A 23,035-nucleotide genomic window follows, 5' to 3' on the forward strand; every position below is an offset into this window, starting at 1 on the left:
TGACTTTTTTGACATCCGACTTTTGAAATTGATATGCCAAAGTTTTTGACTTGAGAATGTCTTTAGTTTCTTCCAATGTCCTTTTGAGCTCAAATACATGTTTTTTAAATGTCTCCAATACCCGCTCAGCATAACCAACCAATCCCGTCTAATAAGTACTTACACAATTTTTTTAAGGTTATTTATATCGAATGTGCATGTGTAAAGTGTTTGTTTGTATGCCAGCTTTATATGAGTCTTATAACAACACTATCAGCGCCGACTGTCCACTACGTAAATACCCACATATACCTACATACATGATGTCAGACTGCGCTTCACTGAAGTCTTCCCTTCCAACTACAATTTTTATTGGCTATATGAACTACGCAGGCAGCGGAAGTGAAATTTCTCAGTCACATCGGCGAAGGATATGAGTATGTCCTAGCAGTTTTAACATCGAAGTGGTACAATGCAAATATCAATCAGCTTATTCAATTTCCAAAGCTCCATTAGCACGGTTGATGCGTCGGTCATCGTCGGTTAAAACGGGTTTTCCATATTTATTAAAAAATGCTTCCGTTCAATCAAAATCAAATGCCTTTAGTACAACAGCAACAAGTTACTAATCAAAATTCCACAATGACAGACATGGTCACGACGATTGGTAAAACTGCATTAAATCGTCCATCTTCACCGCGTCAATTTTTCGAACGTCTTTACGGTCATCTCGAAACAAATGTGACGAATAACGATCGAAATGCCGATGCTGTCAATTCCATAACAAATAGCTCACATAAAGCTCAAAGGTCAAGTGAAAGTGTTAAAAATTATGTCACCGATATGGGTGCAACAATTTGTGATACCACTTATCAAAGTGACGAAGGCAGTCTCTCATCTCCGGAGATATCCATTAATGATGATAGGTGTGTGATTTTTTGTTTCTTACTCGTAGCGGAAGTGTTCTGCCCAAATGAAATGAAATTATAAACCAAGGATCCCTTAGTAAAGGATGTTTATCTAAAACCAGTGTAATTTTTTGTTTGTTTGTTTACGTTAGGTTACCGAGTGGCTGTGCTCCGTATGATCCTTACAACGTGCATGAATATAATAAATCCTACTATGGCGCAAGGTCGACAATGCCGACTATTCCTTTTGGATTTCCAAGTGAGCCACACTTTACCGCCGGTTTTACAGCATTTCGTAAGTAAATGAATATTTACTCCTAGTGTTAAGTGCTTTGTTGGTTTTTAACTTGCGCTTTCCTTATAGATGGCATTTAAACGACGCGATAATTGAAGCAATTGTTTTTAGTTTTTGCTGGCGAGGATGAAAAACTGCACCATAATTACTGCAGCCGCAGTAACCGGGTAGCTGTGGCTGCTAAAAACCGTTCCCCCTTTAGATCTGTCCCCCAGCCCGAGGCCGCTTTCGTATTGCTATCAAATTCTATAATTTTCATTTTTCAAGACTCCTATGTGGTTTCTACAGAGTTTCCTCCTTTTGAGTCATGTTAGTTCAACCTACCAGCAGAGACCTCTGTTGCATCTTTAATAGTAAGGAGTCTACTTCTTACGACTAACTACTTTACTACCTTTTTGGATGGTATGTCTCGTGACAAGATTGCGAAGCCAACTATGCTGCCTTTGTTGCCTCGAGTTCGCGAGAGTGTAGCCACTGTTTCGTTCGTTTCTTGACCTGATTAATATTTCTGAGTATTTTTTCTTTGTTTCGGGATGCCATGATTGCTGCAACGTCTCCGGCGTATGCAGCTAATAATGTGTGAAAATTGCATCGTAGCTGCTAGATATCACTCAGCATTTAGGTGATTCAATTTTGAATTTCCCTACATATCAATACAATTTGATTACTCTTTCTGACTAAATAATGAGTTATCATACAATTGAACAAAAGAAATAATCAAATATGAATACTTTTGATGATGAAAAACTAAAAAGCATTTTTCGATCACTTTTTGGAATCATTTTTGAAGTCCTTTAATGACTAAATTTTAATTTTCAAAAAAACCAACAAAAAGAATAATCAAATGTGCTTACCTTTGATCATCAAAAACTGAATATAGTTTTTTAATCACACATGATCAAAAATTTATAATCATTTTTCAGTCAGCTTTCTGAATCTTTTATGAATATATTTGTTTACTGAATATTGGATTTTATACTTGTTTATATTTTACTTTTCGTTAAAAATCTTGTTTTTTTTTTACATAAAAATATTTTTTCAATCATGAAGCTAAGAAAAAATATGTATATAAAAATTTTATTATTTTTACAAAAGATATTCTTCAAGATGTAAATAATGTAAATGTGACCGAAGATTTCCCCAACCATTTCTCCATCTTCGGCTTCCCAGAAAATACATAATGATTGGACAATACAAAGGTTGGGAGCTATTTGAGCCCCAGGTAAGTGAAACTATCTTGACATACCTGGATACGGCTTCAACATCCCGTATCGTATCCGTATTTTAAGATGCAGACGATAATGCTGATGTTGGATGTTGTAGTCGCAGGTGTAGTTCAAGTTTGTTTGCGAGTTAGCTGTGGTTCGAATAGTTCACTTTCGCATGCTTCCTTCCCCTGATGAAATAAGGTTATTATGTAGTATCCTATTTTGAATGAGATATGAAGAATAAATGCATTATAATGGCATTCAAAAATTATTCAAATACATATCTCAACCAAAACGATTGAAATATATTCACGAATATGATCAGAAAATGACTGTGAAAAGCAGTCAAATGTTACTCTAAAACTATTAAAGCTCAATTTTACAATGATATCAAATATGAATAAAAAGCTTTTCGAAATAAGAGTCATAAATGATTATTCAAGAATAATCACATTTATGGTACATTTTTCTCCCGACGATACCGTTAATTTTCGAACAGAAAATGCTTTTAAATTTGAACGTTTTTAATCATATTGGGGTATGATATTTAAACATTTTTTGATAAAAATTTTCAAAAAATGCTGGCTGGGATCAGGACGTGGATTGAGGTTTGGTAAATGAGGACGCAATATCTAAGAGAGCTTCGGATAATGCGCTGTTTCTCACATTAAGATTAGAATTGTTGTTTGAATGCAGCCAGCATACCTGGACATCTAGCGATATTGAAAGCATTTCTCACGCCTAAGATTGAAAGGAGCGCAACTCTACTGAATTTGCACCCAATGTGCTTTTTCTAGGCCTGTGGCGGTGCCACCCGGTTGAAAATCCTCCTACTTGTTATATCGTGTTATTCGATCCGTAAATCACTCCGAAATTCTGTTTGGCATCAATGAAATATGTGACCTCAAGGCAATTAGTACTCGGTAGATCCACAATTTCTTATTATTCTTATGAATGTTTGGACGATTTCAAATTTTTATCTTAAGTGGAAATGATTTTCCATCCGTTATCGTAAGCCACGACACTGTCTTCGCTACCTTCCCTGATTTCTTTTATCTAACTCCGGTATCGACACCTCATGCCTGATTTCTTTAATGCTATCTAGTAGCCCAGACACCGTGGGTCCCTGTTAACACCTTTTTGAATCTCCTCCCATTTTTGCCTCTTGTTGCTCATTTTAGCGGCTTTTAGCGGGTTTTTCTCTTTTTGTATGATTTCCTCGACAATGTCTTATCCCAAGCGACTGGCCCTTTTTATATCTCCTTATTTTTTATTATTTTTTATCGCCTTAAGCGTAGGCAGCTTTTGTCCCAGCTATTTCTTCCATCCACCCACGTATTTTGATTTGTATTTATATTTGGTAGGATTAGCAAGGCTTTGTTACTCGCCTGTTTGGCACTGAGCAAGTTGGCGCCAAAAAACTGTCCTGCACTTGGTATTTGTCGACGGCAGCGTCCTTAAGGTACGTCTGCGGGAGCTTCTGCTTGCGTCCGCTTTATAGCCTTCTCGTAGGCTTACTTAGAATGAGATCTATAGACGGTCGGTGCCAGTTAAGTTTTCAAGGACCTTCCATGTGTCGGAGTCTATTCCCATTCTAGCTGAATTTTAAGTCCTCGGCCTCCTCTTAGGTCCCTCTCGTGTTCTCTGTATCATCGAGGAACTTGAATATTACAGCGTTGTAAAATTGGGTCGATATCGCATTCGTTCCTTGTTGTAGAGGCCTTACTTCCAGGCGGGAGACAAATTCTAGCGGCTCCAGTACCGATTTTCAGCCACCTTCCACGCCTTCTATCTGTACATTTACAGCTCCAGGTGGTGTGATTTGGGCGAACACTTTTAAAACTCACTCAACTGATTTTTATAAAGGGTTTGTTAATGAGTATGTCCGCTTTCTTTTTGCTTCCAGTCAGTTCGCTTGTGTACAGTGGCGGATCCAGGGGGAGGACGATCGCCCCCCGCTCTGCTCTGGAACTTATGAAAATTATAAAAGTTTGTTTTAATTACATATACAATTTTAAAATTTTTAGCTTTTATGTATGTATAATCTATAAGATCGTCCTAATCGCCTCCCCCTCCCAAGATCTGCAATTTATAATACTTCGGTGAAATATTTTATGAAATTTATAGTTTAGCTATATATTCATTTCTAATTTCCATTTGTTTCGCTGTGGCTTAAATCAGCAGAAAAAATGTACCATTCTGGTATTTGAAGAAAGAATTGCGTACTTTTCGCTGAAATTTGGCAGCCTTGGTCACTATTTCATGATCACGGTTGACACACCACATCTTTTTTCTGGACAAAAATTCCTTTTGAAAAAACAAAAGAAGGACCAATATTTTTAAAATGTCGCAAAAAAATTATTTATATAGGCCTTCGCGAATTTCAGTCCCTACATCGCGTTAATGTGTTACTATTTGGCAGCAGTAATACATTCACGCCAGGAAATCTCCATTATTTTGGGAATTGTTGCATGCTCTGACTTATACTATACATAATTCTACATAAAGATAAAAAAATATGTAAAATTAAGTCAACCTATAGTTCTTTGGGTAGCTCTTAGTAGTTGATGGAACCTATCTTCCTCCGGTCCGAAATTCGGTTAATGCAGCAGAAATTCTTTGAAAGTCGAGGGCTCGTACTTTATTAACAAAGAGTTGCTTAAATGTGGATAAACTTTTAGTATTTTTCAGCTAAGATAACTAATAAAAATAGTCGTGAATTAGCCTAATTGACACATTTATAATGTTTCAAAACCTGTATAAGAGCTTTCAATACGCGACCCGAAAAAACGGAATAATAAGATATCCTTTCCAACAGGTTGTTTAGGGTTCACAATAAGCGTAAATTTTTCCTGAAACATAAAATTTCTCATCAAGATCAATAAAAAATGAGGGTTTTCTCAAAAAAAAGTGAACACTTGTTATTTTCATCTTATAATTATTAACGCTGAATTTCAGTTTAACTTATTGCTTTTGCTGGTTCAAGACTCTGACGGCGCCGTGGTGTAGTGGTAGCGTACTCCGCCTACCACACCGAGGGTGCTGGGTTCAAGACCCGTGCAAAAGCAACATCAAAATTTAAGAAAAACGTTCACTCAATTACAAAAAAGCATTTCTAAGCGGGGTCGCCCCTCGACCGTGGTTTGGCAAACACTCCTAAAAGTTTCTGCCATTAAAAACGTTCTCAGTGAAAATTCATCTGCCTTCCAGGTGCCTTTCGGAGTCGGCATAAAAAATTAAAGCCCCGTCCCGTATATTTGTAGGAAAAACTAAAAAGGGGCAAGATGCAAACTTGAAGATATGCTCAGCCTAAATATTTTCTGAGATAAATCGCGCCAAGTATATATTTATTTTTATTTATTTTTTATCACGGTTCAGGCCTGCTTATTAAATCGTTTAATTGTCAATTTAGCAATGTCTGGCTCCGTCTTAAAATGCTGTGATAATTATTTCTTTGCGCTAAAAAATCTGAGAACGTGTGTTAAGTGATCCTATTGCCCTACTATGAAAAAAGATACACACACATAAAAATAAATCTTTTATTTCATAGTTTTGATATCGGCTAACACTTCGCCCAAAAAGCCGCCTGAATATGCATTGCAATGTGATATCTTGGAGAACACACAGAAGCGTGCCACAAACTTAGTGTAGCAAGACCGCACCAAAATTATACATTGAACTGATCCGTTAAAGTCAAGCTCTTAGAAATGCACATGTTAATTGAAATTTTTAACAGCTATAAGCTGTAAATCAATTTAAAAGGACTAATAAAAATCCTTCTATACATCAAAATACCCAAAAACCTATGGTCATATTCACAATCAATGTTATGTAGGTAGGCTTTTTAAAATAATTTGCTATGGACAATAGTCAAAAAAGCTGTGACCAAATATGAAGTATAGGTAACTATATTTCGACTTTGAATACGCACCTTTATTTTTAAGTTATGGATTTCTTATAAATTCGAAAGGATATAATTTCTGAAATATATTTCTATAAATACTTCTTAAAATAATCAAGTTTTTAATTTTGATGTTTACGACAGGGTAAAATATTGGGGCTCAATAGTTGCAAAAATATTTGAAATAGTTTTAAAGGAGGAACATGTTCTAAAAAGGATGACATCTCCGCAAAGCGACACAAGGGCAACACTGTATGTATGTATATATGTATTTCAAAAAATCTCTCTTTGAGAGATAAATCCTAAAAATTCTTACTGAAAGCTAAAAATTAGCGTGAAAATTCGCGGAATTTTCCCGAATTTTCTAAAAAGTCTTAAGTGTATATTTGGATTATTGGTGCTATATAATAATACATATTTTTATAAAAATATCGAAAATAATGAAGGTCGAAGCAAAACTTAGTAAAAACTGGAAAAATCTGAGTGATAATGACCTTTGTAGATGAATGTAGATATATATTTGTGTTTGTATGAACAATTTTAAGGTCACTTTATTTTACTTAGAAAGTTGACTTAAATCGCGCCCCCTCCCAAATCGTGCTGGATCCGCCCCTGCTTGTGTATGGTGCTATGACGTTGACCCTTCTATGTCAATGGTGAAACAAGAGTATGAGGAAATGCAGATCGCAGATCCCAACACTGAAATTCGCCTAACGTGGACTATACAGTGACTTCTCTCACTCGGACAGTACTGCGACGGTTCTTGTTTAGTATACGGCTTTTATTCTGCCAATTTGAAACCTAAAGTGAAGCTTATCGATTTTTCTCTTGCTTAGGTACCCACAGCGTTAGAAACACTACTCTGGATTTCATGATGTGGCTGTTGTTATAGTAAATTGGGAGTTACTGTCATTTTTGAGCTGCTGGGACGTAATCAAAAGTACGCGAATATTTTCCTACTCTACAGATATTCAGAGCCTTTTGATCTAATTAGCCCTGTGATCGCACAACAGGCAGCATTTAAAACTTTATCGAGCATTGTGCTTTTGGCCCAGCTCGACCGTCTTTCGGGGACTCAGGTACTGCAAATGTTGTTGTTGTAGCAGTTTGTCGTCGATATGTTCTAACGGAAGTCCAAGGAAATTTGCAGTTTCATCAGAGTCGGACTAAAAGGGCAAAGTGTTAGAGGCGTTAGTTCTACATTACAACTGAAAAAATGGTTGGTGTCTTGTGGACGCAAGACATATATTGAGTATGTCGGGGTTGATTCTGGATAAGTAAGAGTTTAATCTATTACAGTATCGAGATCGAAGTTGTGCTAGAGTGATGCGTAGACACGTAGAAATCTGTGTTCCTCAACTGCGAAGTTCGGGTGCGTGCTGCCATCGAGGGACTTGAGGATTTTGTTACGGCTCTGCTACATACTCGCCAAAATGCAGGTCATTATCATGGTACCCAGTATTTTAGGGATTTGGAAAGCCGGTAGCGTAATGCCATCGATTAGGGTATCCAATATTTCCAAAACTTGTATCGTCTAAGTCGTGAATATGATCGCTGAAGACTTGGTCGGTGATAGTGCCAAGAGTCGCGAGGCGAAAAAAGTGCAATATTCTGAATTGCGGCGAAGAAGATGTCGTCACGCTAAGAGCGCGAGACGGTGAATGTGCTTTGACGGAGTAAGGCTAGGTCATGTGTGCTGTTTCGGCCCTAAGACAGCATGCCCTTGGGAGAGAGCCGGAATGCTCTCCGCATCTTGGCAGCACAGTGCGATGAAAGCATCCGTCGAGACATTACCGTTGCTGTGCCCGCAAAATTTAGGAAAGCGGCATCGATCAAGAAAAGAACTGCATTGGGCAGATGTCGCAAACTTATATATTCTATACTGAAAAATGTTGCACAGAGTGACAGAGACTAGGAGGCTGTTTCCCTGATCTACTCGTATGCTGGTCCTGGAGAGAACAGAGGAAGACTAGGCTGGAGCTCGGCAATGCTCCCAGATTGGTCACACTGATAATAGCTATGTCTCTTGGTCGGGAAAAATCCTGGGTCGCTCCGGTACATAAAATGGGCTGCTATGGGAAGCGTATATTTCAGGTGTGCTTTTCTGAGAAACCATACCGATTCATGGAGGCAGTGACGTTTGTGGTCTTATTATATATATTTTTTATTTTTTGCTTAATTAATATAAAAAAATAATATTTGATATATGTACATATTAGTAAATTTATGTTCATAACGAGGGGAAAAAGGAAAAAATTAGCTATTTTTTTTTTTTTTTTTAATTTACAATACCGCTTATTTGTCCTCTTTTGGAGCGTTCGTGCTCTTGTTTTCATCCGTTTTCTTTTGTCCAATATTTTTCAATTCCATGCTCAAAAACATCTTAAGATTTGGATCAGTTATTTTGCTTGCTATTATTTCTCGTGCTTTCTGGTCGTTTCCTTCAAAAAGTTTCGACAAAGCCTCTGCGTAACCGATCCAAACGCAATTAGCGCAGCCAGACATACAACATGTCGTTGGCTCGGGAGGAATCTAAAACATAAAATGAATGTAATATTTTTAACATCAAACGAAGTAGAACCTTACCTCAATGTCAGATTTATCGCCATATATGCGTAGTAAATTAAAAATAAATGTTTTAGCAGGTTGTGTTAGTAAACCACGAATGTGGGGTTGGTGATAGGGCGGTATCATCTCTGGAAGAAGTGAAGTAAAATCGTTTGGTATAACAAAGACATTAAACAATTAACTGATGGATTTCAAAAAAAAAAATTTTATTTTAAAATTTATATTTTAATATATCCTGCAAAATAAGTTTATAGGAATATTGTGATTTTACACTAGAATTCTAAAGTAGTATTCTAATGCATTTCTAATCGACAACTATGTTAGAGAACGAGATTAGAAATCGATTAGGGAACGATCTGAGAAACACTACATATAAGTGCGATGTTGTCTTTTCGATTATATGAACGACATAATCACTCATATATGTTAAATTAACATTGAAGATAGTGGTGATTTAACATGAGTTACTGTTAACTTAACAAAAGACATTGTTAGTTTACCATGAGTTCATGATAACTCAACCACTGTATTCCTGGCAATTCGGCATGACTTTCGTGTTAATGTAACAAGAATTCATGTTAGTTCAACGCGATTTGATCATGTTAAATTCACACTATTCCTTCATGTTGATTTAACATGCGAGAACAGTGAAAGAGTTGATTCATGTTAGAATAACATGAGTGATCGTGTTGAAAAATATTAACCTTAAAAAGTGTTGATTTAACACGAAAATTTCTCTGGGTGTACGTAGTATTATACAAAAGAAATCAGAAACTGTAAAAAGTAGTGCGAAAATATGGGTAGTTGCAAAATTAGTTTTTTATTTGTAATAATTAAAATGAATACCTGAAAGTTATAAAAAATAGTTTAAAGCGGGAAAGTGAGCAAACTGTTGACATGCTATTTTACTGTCATTATGAAGAATGCGTGTTCTCATCCATAACTCAAATCAGCGTAGAGCTAAATACTGAAGGAATAGGTTAGGTTAGGTTTGGTGGTAGGTACCCTGATAGGGGAAGCTCACTTGGACAACATGAAGGTCTGTTGTGATACCACAAACAATAAAATAAAATAAAGTAACGGTGACGTAGATAAAGCTACTTAGAGAATCATAGGGTAGCAACGTTAACGTTACGAATGATACCGATCTCAACCTTGGATAAATTCTTGGGAGATCCAAGTGAGTCGCGACCAAAGTACCTCCGCCTTGTTTTGGCAAAATCTGGGCAATCAAGCATAAAGTGATGTGATGATTCCACCTCATCATCCTCCATACAGCTGCAGCATGATGGAGTTTGCAGTATATTGAGACGTACCGCATGGATACCCATGGGACAGAACCCCAATGACCATTGATAGGTGAGCCTTAGGTTAGGTTGGGTGGTAGCTTCCCTGATGAGAGGAAGCTCACTTGGACAACATGACGGTCCGTTGTGATACCACATATAATAAACTAAACTAACGGTGACGTAGATATAACTACTTAGAGAATCGTTGGGTAGCAACGATAAAGTTCCGAATGATCCCGATCTCAACCTTGGATAGCTCCTCGGGAGATCCAAGTGAGTCACGACCAAAATACTTTCGCCTAGTTCTGGCAAAAGCTGGGCAGTCAAGCATAAAGTGATTTGGTGATTCCACCTCATCATCCTCCATACAGCTGCAGCAGGATGGAGTTTCCAATATATTGAGACGTACCGCATGGATACCCATGGGACAGTGCCCTGTCAAAACCCCAATGACCATTGATAGGTGAGCCTTAGTGAACCCAATTATTTCAGCAGACCTCCCGCCATCCACTTTCGGCCAGAAAGTTCTTGCTACCCTGAAAGACGTGGTGTCCGCCCAACGTTTGCTGAACTGACTCGAGGCCCAGCTATGAAGGAGCAATCCACAGGTGGCCAGCGGAATCCCGAAATCTCTACAGCCATCTTCATCCGGTTCAGTTGTACCGATGCGGGCTAAGAGATCCGCTTGACAGTTACCCGGGATATCACTATGACCCGGGACCCAGATAATCTTAATTTTAAAATAATTCGATGCAATCGCAAGCGAGGTCAGGCACTCCCAGACCACCCTCGATCGCACTGTAGTTGAGCTCAAGGCCTTGATACCCGCTTGGCTATCAGAGTAGATGTTAAATCCCCTAACCACTGCAGTGATCAGTCAACTTAAAATTGCGGCTTACATTGGAGGAAGGAATAAGTGGCAGCCAAATTTCGTTTAAGTTGGGTTTTGCATTGTTGTAGAAAGCTTTAAATATTAACTACACAAGCTTTCGCCATCTTTAGGTAGTTGCTTATCTATAAGTTATATAAATTCCACTTGGCAGGGTTATTAAATTCTTGACAACTTAAGTTTAAACTCGTGCTAAAAAATTGGACCTAAATTTTAGAAAAAAAACTGGTGTTTCTACAGTTCTATGAAAGCATTTTTCGTTTACCATGTATTCGTTATTCTTTTCGCGTTCTTTTTGTGCCAATATATTTATACTCAGTTGAGCAGAGCTCACAGAGTATATTAAGTTTGATTGGATAACGGTTGGTTGTACATATATAAAGGAATCGAGATAGATATAGACTTCCATATATCAAAATAATCAGGATCGAAAAAAAATTTGATTGAGCCATGTCCGTCCGTCCGTCCGTCCGTCCGTTAACACGATAACTTGAGTAAATTTTGAGGTATCTTGATGAAATTTGGTATGTAGGTTTCTGAGCACTCATCTCAGATCGCTATTTAAAATGAACGACATCGGACTATAACCACGCCCACTTTTTTGATATCGAAAATTTCGAAAAACAGAAAAAGTGCGATAATTCATTACAAAAGACAGATAAAGCGACGAAACTTGGTAGTTAAGTTGAACTTATGACGCAGAATAGAAAATTAGTAAAATTTTGGACAATGGGCGTGGCACCGCCCACTTTTAAAAGAAGGTAATTTAAAAGTTTTTCAAGCTGTAATTTCGCAGTCGTTGAAGATATCATGATGAAATTTGGCAGGAACGTTACTCCTATAACTATATGTACGCTTAATAAAAATTAGCAAAATTGGAGAAGGACCACGCCCACTTTAAAAAAAAAAAATTTTTTTAAGTAAAATTTTAACAAAAAATTGAATATCTTTACAGTATATAAGTAAATTATGTCAACATTCAACTCCAGTAATGATGTGGTGCAACAAAATACAAAAATAAAAGAAAATTTCAAAATGGGCGTGGCTCCGCCCTTTGTCATTTAATTTGTCTAGGATACTTTTAACGCCATAAGTCGAACAAAAATTAACCAATCCTTTTGAAATTTGGCAGGGGCATAGATTTTATGACGTTAACTGTTTTCTGTGAAAATGGGCGGAATCGGTTGATGCCACGCCCAGTTTTTATACACAGTCGTCCGTCTGTCCTTCCGCATGGCCGTTAACACGATAACTTGAGCAAAAATCGACATATCTTTAATGAACTTAGTTCACGTGCTTACTTGAACTCACTTTATCTTGGTATGAAAAATGAACGAAATCCGACTATGACCACGCCCACTTTTTCGATATCGAAAATTACGAAAAATGAAAAAAATGCCATAATTCTATACCAAATACGAAAAAAGGGATGAAACATGGTAAGGTAATTGGATTGTTTTATTGACGCGAAATATAACTTTAGAAAAAACTTTATAAAATGGTTGTGACACCTACCATATTAAGTAGAAGAAAATGAAAAAGTTCTGCAGGGCGAAATAAAAAACCCTTAAAATCTTGGCAGGTATTACATATATAAATAAATTAGCGGTATCCAACAGATAATGTTCTGGTTCACCCTGGTCCACATTTTGGTCGATATCTGGAAAACGCCTACACATATACAACTACCACCACTCCCTTTTAAAACTCTCATTAATACCTTTAATTTGATACCCATATCGTACAAACATATTCTAAAGTCACCCTTGGTCCACCTTTATGGCGATATCTCGAAAAGGCGAACACCTATAGAACGAAGGCCCACTCCCTTTTAAAAATACTCATTAACACCTTTCATTTGATACCCATATCGCACAAGCAAAGTCTAGAGTCACCCCTGGTCCACCCTTATTGCGATACCTCGAAAAGGCGTCCACCTATAGAACGAAGGCCCACTCCCTTTTAAAATACTCATTAACTCCTGTCGTTTGATACCCATATTGCACAAACGAATTCTAGAGTCACCCCTGGCCAACCTTTATGGCGATATCTCGAAACGGCGTCCACCTGTGGAACTAAGGATTACTCCCTTTTAAAAAACTCATTAACACCTTTCTTTTGATACCCATATTGTACAAACAAATTCTAGGGTCACCCCTGCTCCACCTTTATGGCGATATCTCGAAACGGCGTCCACCTATGGAACTAAGGATTACTCCCTTTTAAAATACTCATTAACACCTTTCTTTTGATACCCATATTGTACAAACAAATTCTAGTGTCACCCCTGGTCCACCTTTATGGCGATATCTCGAAAATGCGACCACCTATACAACCACCACTCCCTTTTAAAACCCTCATTAATACCTTTAATTTGATACCCATATCGTACAAACACATTCTTTAGTCACCCCTGGTCCACCTTTGTGGCGATATTTCGAAACGGCGTCCACCTATAGAACTAAGGCCCACTCCCTTTTAAAATACTCATTAACACCTTTCGTTTGATGGCCATATTGTACAAACAAATTCTAGGGTCACTCCTGGTCCACCTTTATGGCAATATCTCGAAACGGCGTCCACCTATGGAACTAAGGATTACTCCCTTTTAAAATACTCATTAACACCTTTCATTTGATACCCATATCGTACAAACGCATTCTAGAGTCACCCCTGGTCCACCTTTATGGCGATATCTCGAAAAGGCGACCACCTATACAACAACCACCACTCCCTTTTAAAACCCTCATTTATACCTTTAATTTGATACCCATATCGTACAAACACATTCTAGAGTCACCCCTGGTCCACTTTTATGGCGATATTTCGAAACGGCATCCACCTATAGAACTAAGGCCCACTCCCTTTTAAAATACTCACCCCTGGCCAACCTTTATGGCGATATCTCGAAACGGCGTCCACCTATGGAACTAAGGATTACTCCCTTTTAAAAAACTCATTAACACCTTTCTTTTGATACCCATATTGTACAAACAAATTCTAGGGTCACCCCTGCTCCACCTTTATGGCGATATCTCGAAACGGCGTCCACCTATGGAACTAAGGATTACTCCCTTTTAAAATACTCATTAACACCTTTCTTTTGATACCCATATTGTACAAACAAATTCTAGTGTCACCCCTGGTCCACCTTTATGGCGATATCTCGAAAATGCGACCACCTATACAACCACCACTCCCTTTTAAAACCCTCATTAATACCTTTAATTTGATACCCATATCGTACAAACACATTCTTTAGTCACCCCTGGTCCACCTTTGTGGCGATATTTCGAAACGGCGTCCACCTATAGAACTAAGGCCCACTCCCTTTTAAAATACTCATTAACACCATTCGTTTGATGTCCATATTGTACAAACAAATTCTAGGGTCACCCCTGGTCCACCTTTATGGCGATATCTCGAAACGGCATCCACCTATGGAACTAAGGATTACTCCCTTTTAAAATACTCATTAACGCCTTTCATTTGATACCCATATCGTACAAACGCATTCTAGAGTCAACCCTGATCCACCTTTATGGCTATATCCCTAAATGGCGTCCACCTATAGAACTATGGCCCACTCCCTCATAAAATACTCTTTAATGCCTTTCATTTGATACGCATGTCATACAAACACATTCCAGGGTTTCCCTCGGTTCATTTTCCTACTTGGTTATTTTCCCTTATGTTGTCACCATAGCTCTCAACTGAGTATGTAATGTTCGGTTACACCCGAACTTAACCTTCCTTACTTGTTTTTAATTCTATTTGTAAGAAGCTTCTTAACACTGCATTAGGTACTCTTTTAAGAATAATTTCTCTCGCTTTATCGTCATAACCTTGCATCAAATCAGCAATTTTATTCGCATATTCGACCCAAACGCAATTCGTACAACCAGCCAAACAACAGGGTTCGGGTGTTGGAGGCAACTATAACAAGTAAGGAAGGCTAAGTTCGGGTGTAACCGAACATTACATACTCAGTTGAGAGCTATGGAGACAAAATAAGGAAAATCACCATGTAGGAAAATGAACCTAGGGTAACCCTGGAATGTGGTTGTATGACATGTGTATCAAATGGAAGGTATTAAAGAGTATTTTAAGAGAGAGTAGGCCATAGTTCTATGGATGGACGCCATTTAGGGATATCGCCATAAAGGTGGACCAGGGCTGACTCTAGAATTTGTTTGTACGATATGAGTATCAAATGAAAGGTGTTACTGAGCATTTTAAGAGGGAGTGGGCCTTAGGTCTATCGGTGGACGCCTTTTCGAGATATCGCCATTAAGGTGGACCAGGGGTGACTCTAGAATGTGTTTGTACGATATGGGTATCAAATGAAAGGTGGTAATGAGTATTTTAAAAGGGAATGGGCTTTAGTTCTATAGGTGAACGCCTTTTCGAGAAATCGCCATAAAGGTGGACCAGGGGTGACTCTAGAATATGTTTGTACGATATGGGTATCAAATGAAAGCTGTTAATGAGTATTTTGAAAAGGAGTGATCCTTAGTTCCATAGGTGGACGCCGTTTCGAGATATCGCCATAAAGGTGGACCAGGGGTGTCTCTAGAATGTGTTTGTACGATATGGGAATCAAATGAAAGGTGTTACTGAGCATTTTAAGAGGGAGTGGGCATTAGGTCTATAGGTGGACGCCTTTTCGAGATATCGCCATTAGGGTGGGCCAGGGGTGACTCTAGAATGTTTGTACGATATGGGTATCAAACGAAAGGTGTTACTGAGCATTTTAAGAGGGAGTGGGCATTAGGTCTATAGGTGGACGCCTTTTCGAGATATCGCCATTAGGGTGGGCCAGGGGTGACTCTAGAATGTGTTTGTACGATATGGATATCAAATTAAAGGTATTAATGAGGGTTTTAACAGCGAGTGGCCCTTAGATGTATATGTGAAGGCGTTCTCGCGATATCGACCAAAATGTGGACCAGGTGATCCAGAAAATCATCTGTCGGGTACTGCTAATTTATTTATATATGCAATACCACTAACAGTATTCCTGCCAAGATTCCAAGGGCTGTTGATTTCGGCTTGTAGAACTTTTTCGTTTTCTTCTACTTAATATGGTAGGTGTCACATCCATTTTACAAAGTTTTTTCCAAAGTTATATTTTGCGTCAATAAACCAATCCAGTTACCATGTTTCATCCCTTTTTTCGTATTTGGTATAGAATTATGGCATTTTTTTCATTTTTCGTAATTTTCGATATCGATAAAGTGGGCGTGGTTATGGTCGGATTTCGGCCATTTTTTATACCAAGATAAAGTGAGCTCAGATAAGTACGAGGGCTAAGTTTAGTAAAGATATATCGGTTTTTGCTCAAGTTATTGTGTTAAAAGCCGAGCGGAAGGACAGACTGTGGACTGTGTATAAAAACTGGGCATGGCTTCCACCGATTTCGCCCATTTTTACAGAGAACAGTTACCGTCATAAAATCTATGCCCCTACCAAATTTGAGAAGGATTGGTAAATTTTTGTTCGACTTATGGCATTAAAAGTATTCTAGACAAACTAAATTAAAATGGGCGGAGCCACCCTCATTTTGAAATTTTCTTTTATTTTTGTATTTTGTTGCATCATATCATTACTGCAGTTGAATTATGACTTAATTTACTTATATACAGTAAAGATATTAAATTTCTTGTTAAAATTTGAATTAAAAAAAATTTTTTTTTAAAAAGTGGGCGTGTTCTTCATCCAATTTTGCTAATTTTTATTTAGCACATATATAGTAATAGTAGTAACGTTCCTACCAAATTTCATCATGATGTCTTCAACGACTGCCAAATTACAGCTTGCAAAACTTTTAAATTACCTTCTTGTAAAAGTGGGCGGTGCCAGGCCCATTGTCCAAATTCTTACTAATTTTCTATTCTGCGTCATAACGTCAACCCATCTACCAAGTTTCATCGCTTTAACCACCTTTGGCAATGAATTATAGCATTTTTTCGGTTTTTCGAAATTTTCGATATCGAAAAAGTGGGCGTGGTTATAGTCCGATATCTTTCATTTTAAATAGCGATCTGAGATGAGTGCCCAGGAATCTGTATACCAAATTTCGTCAAGATACCTCAAAATTTACTCAAGTTATCCTGTTAACGGACAGACAGACGGACGGACGGACGGACGGACGGACATGGCTCATTCAAATTTTTTTTCGATACTGATGATTTTGATATATAGAAGTCTATATCTATCTCGATTCCTTTATACCTGTACAACCAACCGTTATCCAATCAAAGTTAATATACTCTGTGAGCTCTGCTCAACTGAGTATAAAAAGAATAATAAAATAAGATGTTAAGGTAAATAGGCATTCTTTTAGAAGAAAGCACGGAAGGGAGCAATAGAATGTATCTCTTAATTCTCATAGAGTTTTGTTTTTCCCGGCTTTGTGACGGTATTGCTTACTCAAGTTTACTGGGCATGTTGTACATTTCATTGAAAAACAACATGTCCGCGACCGCTGATGGATTGCCTGCGGAGCTATTCAAATAAGGCGGCGAGGAGTTGGTAAGGCGCATGCATCAGCTTCTTCGCAAAATATGGTCGGACGAGTGCATGCCCGACGATTAGAATCTAAGTGTTCCTTGCCCAGTCCACAAGAAAGGGGATACTGCAAACTGCGCCAACTATCGCGGAATCAGCCTACTTAATACCGCATATAAGGTCCTGTCAAGTGTATTGTGCGAAAGATTGAAACCCACCGTGAATCGGCTGATTGGGGGGTTAAATTAAATGGGGTTACACTGAAATAACAGTCCTTGGTCGGGAAAAATCCCGATTCGCTCCGGTACATATAACCGACTGCCTTGGGAAGCGAATCGGCTGATTGGACCTTATCGGTGCGGGCTCAGATCTGGTAAATCTAACATCGACCAGATTTTCACAATGCGCCAAATCTTGGAAAAATCCGCGAAAAAAGATTCGACACACATCACCTCTTCGTCGATTTTAAAGCCGCCTTCGACAGCACGAAAAGGAGCTGCCTATATGCCGCTATGTCTGAATTTGGTTTCCCCGCAAAACTTATACGGCTGTGCAAAATGACGTTGAGCAACACCATCAGCTCAGCCAGAATTGGGAAGAACCTCTCCGAGCCGTTCGAAACTAAACGAGGTTTCGGACAGCGTGACCCCCTATCGTGCGATTTCTTTAATTTGATGCTGGAGAAAATTATACTAGCTGCAGAACTTAACCGCTCTGGAACAATATTCTATAAAAGCGTGCAATTACTGGCATGTGCTGATGATACTGATGTCATCGGCCTAAACATCCGCGCCGTTAGTTCTGCTTACTCCAAACTGGAAAAAGAAGCGGTAAAGATGGGTTTAATGGTGAATTAGGACAAAACGAAGTACCTGTTGTCATCGAGCAAAGAGTCAGCGCATATGCGCCTGGGCAACCACGCTACTGTTGGCAGCCATAATTTTGAAATAGTAAAATACTTCATTTATTTGGGAACCAGCATTAACACTAACAATAACATCAGCTCTGAAATCCAGCGAAGAATCACTCTTGCCAATAAATGCTACTTTGGACTAGGTAGGCATTTGAGAAGTAAAGTCCTCTCTCGGCAAACGAAAGTCATACTCTACAAGTCACTTATCGTACCCGTCCTGCTATATGGGGCAGAAGCATGGATCATGACAACAGCAGATGAAGCGGCTTTGGGAGTGTTCGAGGAAAAAGTTCTCCGAAAGATGTATGGACCTCTACGCGTTGGCGATGGCGAGTAGCGAAGAAGATTTAACGACGAGCTGTACGAGCTTTACGCAGACATCAACATAGCGCAGCGAATTAAAACGCAGCGGCTGCGCTGGCTAGGCCATTTTATGCGAATGAAAGATGACTCTCCGGCTAAGAAAGTGTTTCTATCGGAACCCGCCTATGGAAGCAGGCCGTTTTATTGGGCGCAATTTGGGGAAGTTTGGTAGGTTCTCCTTTTTCGATGTCACCCTTCAAGCGGTCTTTTATACTGCTGTAAATCTGATGAGATGTGCAGGTACCAAATTGGGTCAAAACAAAGCTGACACAATGTGCTGCAATATAAAGATATCAGACGTTACTTGGAACCCTCTTCGTTTTTACTTCTTGGATATTGTGCCCTTATACGATAGATTGCCGTTAAGCCTATAGTACAAACAGTATACTATAAAAGTGTTTTTTTATCAAACTTTGTTATTCATATTGGTGACACGGGAAGATATACACTAGCCGTGTTTTTTTTTACATGTATATACACCTACATTTGCGGGTAAAAAAAAACGTGTATCATCACTTAGATAATGTTTAGGAGATCCATCTAGCGGCAGTCGTTAAATAACTAGCTACAGTGAAGAGGTAAAACATAGACACATATTTCAGTTGCATCTGAGTATAACGCGTAGTGAAATTTGGTAGTACTAATTTTCTGCGCAGGAATTTCAGAAGTGTAGATAAAGTTGTGCACTTGGCAGTCCATATAAAGTTTAAGTGCATATGTATATAGATGTAAAAAACACACACAGCTACTGTATACTATACAGTGACATCGACTATTTTTAGATTCGTTTTTTCAGCACTTCTTGTTAATGATATTGAAACTATTTTGGTTTTTATATAGAACAACACCCCAATGTGCGGGTTTTACACCAAATAGATCTGATGATTAGTTCTAATTCACTAAAAATTTTCTACTCGTGGTATCTCTCATACAAACTGAAATACACGTATTACACATATTCGTAACTAGAGCTACATCACTGTACTTTGGTACCAATGGCTATATAGTTCATATCAAACTTAGAACGAAAAGTGGTAAACCTTGCATAGGGACCGTGCATCCACAGAGCTCAAATATGATATTTATCTATATCTAAATACGCCTAAGGCAATTTTTTTTTAATTTTCGGTATGAAGGGCGGCGTGGCACCTAATATATTGTGACGAATATTATCATCACTAAGTGATACTCACATCACTAATCCGACAGTAGATAAAGGCACAACAACAATAGAGTAAGCTGCCACTCTTGTGCACATCAAATCAATCCTCATTTACTCACATACATACAAGGCAACGGAGAGATACGTGGAGTGATTTATTCAACAGTTTAGCGCTTCGAACGTTAGTAGATGGTTTCAAATATGCGGAATTTCCCTAAATTCGTTACAATATATACCAACATACGGAAACTGAAATATCTCTGAGGGAAGTAACACCATGGTATTGATACCTGGCAGGCAAATACCCGACATCTATGTAGATGATATCAGTGGAGAAAAGAGGGAAGGACTGGAAAGGAAGATGTTTTACCTCCCATACACAATTTTCTTTCTATATCACATATCTTGTGAACCACTTAAAGCCAAGAAAATTGGAAAAAGGGGCGCAATTTGGTTCCAATGCCTTTATTGATTACATCAAAATTTTAATGAATAGTGGTAAATCTTGCCCACAGAAAAGAGTAATTTTGGCATGTAGGGGTGTGAGAATTGAATACCTCTAAGGGTAGTATTACCAGGGCAGCGATAATTTGCTGGCAACATTGATATTTATCAGTGGAGGAATCGGAAAAGGGAGCGTAGCACCTCTTGTACAAGTTTGATGGCCACATCGCATATCTCCTGTACCGATCAATTCATATATCTGGAACTTGATATAGCTGTAAATATTGATAATGTCAAAGTTTTAACGGAATTGGGCTAGAATGAAAATAGAGGTGCGGCACCTACCATACTAAGTTAAATTTCCATATGTGTATATCCGTAACCACGAAATCTGTATCACGGGTATTCCCTAGATGTTCCTAATATGGGAAGTCTTGCAAAAGAAAATGTGCACTCATAGAATTCTTCGAGTGAAACCGATTCGGAAATTCGAAAGTCAACGTATGTATGTTTTGGAGGCTAATTTCGAAAGTCGGGCAAATTACTTAACTGCATATGGATCAATCTCCTAAAAAAATGGATTTGGACCAAGACCCAGTTGAGTGCTGCATAGTTTTATATTATAATGAACAATTGACCCACCTTAATGTTCTCGGGTGTGTGTGCGAATATCCGTGTCTGCTGGTTAATCAAAACTCTCTGTACAGGTTTTAGCCACAAACGTTTAGGACCAAATGCCGGATACATTACTAGGCAGATAAAGAAAAATTAAGTTTAAAAAACAAGGAAACAAGATTTTGCAAATCAGGAAATACATATATATATATTTTTTTTGTCATAACAAGGAGTTCATATAAAAATGTTTCACACAAAAGTTGGCACAGGTGTGACCAGCAAAAATAAGTATTACATATAACATATTAAAAACAAATTTTTTTTCGCTATTATTAGTTGGTAATTAGATACATGCATACATACATACATATGTAGGAATCTGAAAACCTTTATCTATTTAGGTATTCTGCTTTTGCCCAAAAAACCGACTGTATCAAATTTCATAACAAACTTGTTAAACATGAACGAAGAAAGCACAGACTAAAAAACTGGAAAAGGATTTAAAAAAACTTGACTCGATATATAATTAACGCCAATGCATGCGGTTTTTTCACTTGCACTTTGTGGTCTAACCGGTTAGCAAGTGTTGTGCGTGTGTTTTTTTAATCGTTTGTCTGTTTAGCGCCTTCACTAAGGATACGAAAAAAACGGCAACTACAACGGATTAAGGAATCTTTACAGAGAAAAATTTCTAAAAATATTGTAACCGATATGTAGAGGAAACCTAAAAAAGACAAACAGGATTTGCAAAAAAAAATTTCGCTGACTTGCGCTGGATATAAGATCAAATTACAAAAAAAAAAGCTTAACACAAAAATATAATATGAATGAATACTATTATTGGAGGGTTAATAGTTTTTCAACGAGCCTATTTATTAAATTTACATGAAACAAGTAAGGAAAGCTAAGTTCGGGTGTAACCGAATATTACATACTCAGCTGAGAGTTTTGGAGACAAAATAAGGGAAATGACCATGTAGGAAAAATGAACCTAGGGTAACCCTGGAATGTGTTTGTATGACATGGGCATCAAATGAAAGGTATTAAAGAGTATTTTAAAAGGGATTGGGCCATAGTTATATAGGTGGACGCCATTTCGGGATATCGCCATGAAGGTGGACCAGGGGTGACTCTAGAATGCGTTTGTACGATATGGGTATCAAATTAAAGGTATTAATGAGGGTTTAAAAGGGAGTGGCCCTTAGTTGTATGTGCGAAAGCGTTTTCAAGATATCGACCAAAATGTGGACCAATGTGACCCAAAACATCATCTGTCGGGTACCACTAATTTACTTATATATGTAATACCACGAACAGTATTCCTGCCAAGATTCCAAGGGCTTTTTATTTCTCCCTGCAGAACTTTTTCATTTTCACACCCAATTTACAAAGTTTTTTCTAAAGTTATATTTTGCGTCAAAAAACCAATTCAATCACCATTTTTCATCCCTTTTCTCGTATTTGGTATAGAATTATGGCATATTTTTCATTTTTCGAAATTTTCGATATCGAAAAAGTGGGCATGGTCATAGTCGGATTTCGCCCATTTTTAATACCAAGATATAAAGTGAGTTCAGATAAGTGAACTTGAACTAAGTTTAGTAAAGATATATTGATTTTTGCTCAAGTTATCGTGTTAACGGCCGAGCGGAAGGACAGACGGTCGACTGTGTATAAAAAATGGGCGTGGCTTCAACCTATTTGGCCCATTTTCACAGAAAACAGTTATCACCAAATTTCACAAGGATTGGTAAATTTTTGTTCGACTTATGGCATTAAAAGTATTCTAGACAAATTCAATGAAAAACGGCACCATATCATTACTGGAGTTGAATTACATTAGGCGAGAATACTCCCTATCAGGGAGAGAAATGAGATGCTAACCAAACAGTTCCTGTTGAATACCCAGAAACCTGGGCACCCCAACAGACATCTGATTGGTGAGCCAACACTGCCCAGGGGCTTAAGGAGTCATCTCCGTAAGCATTATG

The 23,035-nt window shown here is 38.0% G+C and overlaps 1 protein-coding gene across 1 annotated transcript in view; it reads left to right on the forward strand.

The window, feature by feature from the left end:
- The first annotated feature begins 552 nt into the window (after positions 1-552).
- The window catches only part of ro (transcription factor rough), a 30,404-nt gene continuing 7,921 nt past the window's right edge, over positions 553-23,035 (forward strand). Inside the window, exons 1-2 of the mRNA XM_067768875.1 lie at positions 553-905; positions 1,040-1,182. Of these exons, the coding sequence (XP_067624976.1) occupies positions 553-905; positions 1,040-1,182 (496 nt within the window). The remainder of the gene's footprint in view (positions 906-1,039; positions 1,183-23,035) is intronic.

This window comes from Eurosta solidaginis, chromosome 1 (assembly GCF_040869045.1).
Source record: "Eurosta solidaginis isolate ZX-2024a chromosome 1, ASM4086904v1, whole genome shotgun sequence".
NCBI lineage: Eukaryota > Metazoa > Arthropoda > Insecta > Diptera > Tephritidae > Eurosta > Eurosta solidaginis.